This window comes from Hypanus sabinus, chromosome 16, assembly GCF_030144855.1.
Source record: "Hypanus sabinus isolate sHypSab1 chromosome 16, sHypSab1.hap1, whole genome shotgun sequence".
Taxonomy (NCBI): domain Eukaryota; kingdom Metazoa; phylum Chordata; class Chondrichthyes; order Myliobatiformes; family Dasyatidae; genus Hypanus; species Hypanus sabinus.
Window position 1 is genome coordinate 50,090,812 of NC_082721.1, and position 6,000 is coordinate 50,096,811.

General features: G+C 42.5%; 1 protein-coding gene across 3 annotated transcripts in view; it reads right to left on the minus strand.

The window, feature by feature from the left end:
- Positions 1-5,635, minus strand: part of cherp (calcium homeostasis endoplasmic reticulum protein) — a 79,859-nt gene extending 74,224 nt beyond the window's left edge. For all 3 annotated transcript variants that reach the window (XM_059991713.1, XM_059991714.1, XM_059991711.1), the window contains exons 1-2: positions 5,483-5,635; positions 2,961-3,131 (exon numbers count right to left, since the gene is read on the minus strand). In XM_059991713.1, the coding sequence (XP_059847696.1) occupies positions 2,961-3,131; positions 5,483-5,507 (196 nt within the window). In that variant the 5' untranslated portion in view covers positions 5,508-5,635. The remainder of the gene's footprint in view (positions 1-2,960; positions 3,132-5,482) is intronic.
- Between the last annotated feature and the right edge of the window lie 365 nt (positions 5,636-6,000).

A 6,000-nucleotide genomic window follows, 5' to 3' on the forward strand; every position in this document is an offset into this window, starting at 1 on the left:
TCTGGCTCTCCTAATTTCCTTTTTAAATTCTTTCCTGTTAGCCTTATAATCTCCTAGATCCCTAACATTACCCAACTCTCTGAACCTTTTGTAAGCTTTTCTTTTCTTCTTGACTAGATTTATTACTGCCTTTGTACACCACAGTTCCTGTACCCTACCATAACTTTCCTGTCTCATTGGAACGTACCTATACAGAACTCCACACAAATATTCCCTGAACATTTGCCACTCTTCTTCGTACTTTTCCCTGAGAACATCTGTTCCCAATTGAAGCTTCCAATTTCCTGCCTGACAGCCTCATAACTCCCCTTATTCCAATTAAACACTTTTCTAACTTGTCTGCTCCTATCTCTCTCTAATGCTATTGTAAAGGATATAGAATTATGATCACTACCTCCAAAATGCTCTCCCACTGTGAGAACTAACAACTAGGTTCATTTCCCAATATCAAATCAAGTACAGTCTCTCCTCTTGTAGGCTTATCTACATATTGTGTCAAATAACCTTCCAGAACACACCTAACAAACTCCACTCCATCTAAACCCCTTGCTCTAGGGAGATGCCAATCAATATTTGGGAAATTAGAATCTCCCATCACTACAACTCTGTTATTATTACACCTTTCCAGGATCTGTTTCCCTATCTGCTCCTTGATATCCCTGTTACTATTGGGCGGCCTATAAAAAACACCCAGTAAAGTTACTGATCTCTTCCTGTTCCTAACCTCCACCCACAAAGACTCCATAGACAATTCCTCCATTACGTTCACCTTTTCTGCAGCCGTGAGTCTATCTCTGGTCAACAGTGCTTTTGCTTCTCTCCTTGTCCTTTCTGAAACATCTAAAACCCAGCACGTGAAGTAACCATTCCTGTCTTGAGCAATCCAAGTTTCTGTAATGGCCACCGCATCATATCTCCAAGTACTGATCCACGCTCTTAAGCTCATCTGCTTTGTTCACAATACTCCTTGCATTAAAATAGACACAACTCAAACCGTCCATCTGAGCTCGTCCCTTCTCTATCACCTGCCTATCCTCCCTTACACACCGTCTCCAAGCTTTCTCTATTCGTGAGCCAACCGCGTCTTCCCCAGTCTCTTCAGTTCAGTTCCCACCCCACAACAATTCTAGTTAAAACTCCCCCCAGTAGCCTTAGCAAACTTCCCCGCCAGGATATTGGTCCCCCTGGGATTCAAGTGCAATCTGTCCTTTTAGTGCAGGTCACACCTGCCCCAAAAGAAGTCCCAATGATCCAGAAATCTGAATCCCTGCCTCCTACTCCAATCCGTCAGCCATGCATTTATCCTCCACCTCATTCTATTCCTATTCTCACTGTCACGTGGCACAGGCAGTAATCCTGAGATTACTACCTTTGCAGTCCTGCTTCCCAGCTTCCTTCCTAACTCCCTGTAGTCTTTTTTCAGGACCGCCTCCTTTTCCTTACCTATGTTGTTGGTACCAATATGTACCATGACCTCTGACTGTTCTCCCTCCCACTGCAGGATATCTTGGATGCAATCTGAAACATCCTGGATCCTGACACCTGGGAGGCATACTACCAAGTTTCTTTCCTGCATCCACAGAATCACCTGTCTGACCCCCTATCACTATTGCCTTCCTCTTCCTTTCCCTACCCTTCTGAGCCACAGGGCCGGACTCTGTGCCAGAGGCATAGCCACTGTTGCTTTCCCTAGGTAGGCTGTCTCCCAACAGTACTCCCCACCCCCCAAAAGTACTCAATCAGCAGTACTTATTGTCAAGGGGTACAGCCACAGGGGTACTCTTTAGTACCTGACTCTTCCCCTTCCCTCTCCTGACTGTTACCCACTTACCTCTTATAATAAATAATAAATATATTGTCATATATTACCCAACACATATTCGACCTGCCACTTTTTTTTAACCTATTCTTCCAATTTGTCAAAGTCCTGTTGCAATTGCATTGCTTCCTCAGCACTACCCACCCCTCCACCTCTCTTTGCATCATCTGCAAATTTAGCCACAAAGCCATCAATTCCATTATCCAAAGCACTGACAATTTGAAAAGTAGCTGTCCCAATACTGACCCGAGGAACACCACTAGTCACTGGCAGCCAACCAGAAAAGGCCCCTTTTATTCCTACTCGCTGCCTCCTGCCTGTCAATCTTCCAGTCACCTGGGACAATACCAGAATCAAGTGATTCTTGAAAGATCATGAGTAATGCATCAATTGAACTCATCTCTATTCACGTGACAATCCTGCATCCCAAGATTCAGTCTAGTGAGCCTTTGTTGCATGCTCCATGGCAAATATCTCCATTCTTACAAAGAGAAATCAGAACTGCACAGAATTATTATGTGATCTTGCCAAAGCCGTGCATAATTGTAGCAAACATCCTTGCATCTGTACTTAAGAACCTCTTGCAATAAAGGTTTGCTGAACTTGCACATTTGCTTACAGGGATACACATACATGGACATCCAGGATGACTGGAATATGTTGGTCCAACAACATATCCCAATCAACACTCTTAACTTCCCATTTACCACGTCATAGTGTATCTACCTTATGTTTATCGTATCTACAATGCATTTATTGTTTGGTATCATTGGATTTTTGGGACCTGATAATCAATCTTTTTGACACATAACAAGATGGCTCATTATTTTTGCTTGATATTTCTTCAAAAAAGCCAAAACAAATGACAATCAATTCACTGGAGTCCTTAGTATTTTAATGATTAATCTCACTCAAATATTATTTCTTTCATTTTGTCAAGAGTAATTTGGAGGCATATTACCTCATCAAAAATAGGTGCATGGAGAACAGCAGAATCCATCTATTGTGAAGGAAACCACAATACTAAGAATTAAAGGTTCAAATACTCAAGTATTGGAAACAAGTACAATTACCAAGAATTAAGGAATATATATTCTACGCTGTACCGTAGTGAAAATGCAAACATAACTTTTATACTTACATTGTTGCTCAATTGCTAGTTTGTACTGGTAATAATTATAATATTCCCCTCCAAACAGAAAGGAAAACTTGGGGTTTTCTTTCTGTTTCTCCATTGTCATCTTCTCGAATTCTGGACCATTGCGAGCCACAAACTGTGCCAGTTTGTCGATGACATTTCTTAACTCCTGGTCTGCAACAATAAAAACATTATCAGGTACAAACTGTATCCACATCTTAAATTTAAACCCAACATCTGTGAGCACAAAAAAGACAGACTGCTAGAGGAACAGTGAGTCAGCCATATCTATGGATGGAAATGGACAGGTTTTGGATGCTTTGAAACCCAGCTAGATTTCTGACACAAGACCAAAATCAGGTTTGATCTCCTAACATACCTTTGATGTCTTTTTGGTATTTGATATTGGTCCAGAGATAATTATCCTGTCTAGTCTGTCATGGTCACCTACTGTGTATCCAATGCCCCTGGTGTGGCTTCCTCCACATCGGTAAGACCCAACATAGATTGGGGACTACTTTGTTGTGCACCTTCACTACATACTCAACAAGCAGAATTTCCTGGTGGTCAACCATTTTAATTCCAATCCCAATTCACATTCTGACATGTTGGTCCATGACCTCCTCTACTGCCACAATGATGCCACTCTCAGGTTGCAGTAACACCTCCTCGCATTCCATCTGGATCACCTCCAACCTGACAGCATGAACACTACTTTCTCTATTGTCTGGGAAGTTCACTCCCTCCCCTTTTCTCTTTGTCCATTCCTAATTCTGAAGACACACAGATTTTAGGAACAGCTTCTATCCCTCTTCCATCAGATTTCTGAATGGATAATGAACCCATTTACACTACCTCACTATTTTTCCCCTTTTGCACTCGTTACTTAAGTTAATTAAATATACATTTTAAATATACATTTCTTATTGTAATTTAGTTTTCTAAATTATGTATTGTGCTATTGTGAATCCAACATATCCATGCAGCGATAAAGAAGGCTACATTTCATTAGGAGTTTGAAGAGATTTGGTTTGTCAACTAAAACACTCAAAACTTCTACAGATGTACTGTGGAGAGCATTCTGCATCTTTCTGGAAGGGGAGTGGCTGGCAGAGGGATACTGCACAGGACTGACCGAAGCCAAAGAAAGTCATTAGTCAACTCTATCTTGGGTACTAGCCTCTGTAGACAAGATCCATTATTAAGGACCCCCATCACTCCCTAGGCTAGGGCATACCCTTTTCTCATTGCACCATCAAAGTACAGAAGCCTGAAGGCACACACTCAGCAATTCAGGGACAGCTTCTTCCCTATGATTCCTAAATGGGCATTGAACCCATGAACACTACCTCATCTTTTAAAAATATATTTGTTTTTGCACTATTTTAATCTACTCCATACACATATAAACTTACTGCAATTGATCTACTTATTTATTTACTCTTTCTATATTACGATATTATGCATTGAACTGATGCTCCTAAGTTAATAAATTCCATGACACATACTGGTTTTGATGTACTGCTGCTGTAAAACAACAAATTTCACAGCATGTGCTAAAGATATTACTGATTCCGATAGTAATGTTAATGCAAATCTAAAAGGTAACTGACTTCCTAACAAAACATTTCTACTAATTAAAAAAACACACCTGAAACACCTTTATGCCTTCAAAAGAGGCTGCACAAACTGGGAACCATGAAATCTGTGTAGTATGTGAGTTAGGATCCTGATGAAGGGTCTCAGCAGGAAACATCAACTGGTTAGATGCTGCCTGGCATGCTGAGTTCCTCCAGTATTTTGTGTGGTACTGGCTGCAAATAAATTACATATTTGGATTGATCCGTAGATGACTTAACTCAGTGCACCACTCGTATGTTAAAAGTGTTGTTTCTGTTTAAAATTAAAAATCAGAATGGATAGCACATTTATGGTGAGGCGGGCTAATGGTTTGAAACGAAACTCAAGTATAAGATTAATACAACCATGATCCACAAGCTGACATAAATGGAACCAACCGAACTGTCGTATTAACAGATGAGGTTTACATTTTACTAATGCCTACTTTAAGAGGTCATGAACCGAGCATACACTGGGCTGTGAGTGCGGTTAAGTATTCCTGACTGCATTCCTCCCCTATCCTTCGATATTTTGGTACTGAACCCACGCCCCACCACCGATCAACACACACAAAAAGCTGGAGGAGCTCAGCAGGCCAGGCAGCATATATGGAAAAGCCGATGTTTCAGGCCGAGACCCTTCATTAGGACTAGAAAAAAATGAAGTGTCCACCACATTTCCATATGCTTATTGTCCCTCCCACAGCAGCACTTGCGCAGGCAAGGGCTCAAAAACGCAAACATGCGCAGAGCGGAGCGATGGGGCGGCACGCATGCGTACTAACGACCACGGGCCGCGCTCGGCCAATGAGACGGCCCATAGCAGGGCCCGGGCACCACCACAATGAAATTCATCGCATCCACAAGCAACAGTTCCGTTGTGAACCAATACGTTATGACACTTACCTTCTGGAGGGACCGGTATATCCATGGCTGTGGGCCACCCTCACTCCACGCTCCTACAAACAGTTTTCAAACCACCATCTCACACTTGGAGACTCCGCGCATCTAGCGCAGCTGCGGCCAACCGGAAGGGAAACTGCTTGACGGCAGGGAGCGCGCGACAGCGGCGTGTTCGCCCTGCGCATGCGGTCTATTGGCCGCGCGCCGCTGGTGGTGTCCTCTCGGATCGAGGCGCCACATCCATATCCCACCGACTGCCTCACGGTTACCGCCTTCTCTCTGTAGCAGGAATAACATTACTTTACAAGTCAGTCTCTTGTTGGCATCGGGACATAACTGATACGAGCTCTTTAATTCTTCCCGATGTCTGCTACTTCAAGGATGACTAGTGACCTAAATTGGAATTTAAAAGTAATGAGAGTTTTTTATTGTGCAGGGAAGACAAGAAATGAAGGAAGCAGAACAGCCACTGATCAATCTAGTTAGAACTTCCATAGAACATTACAGCACAGTACAGGCCC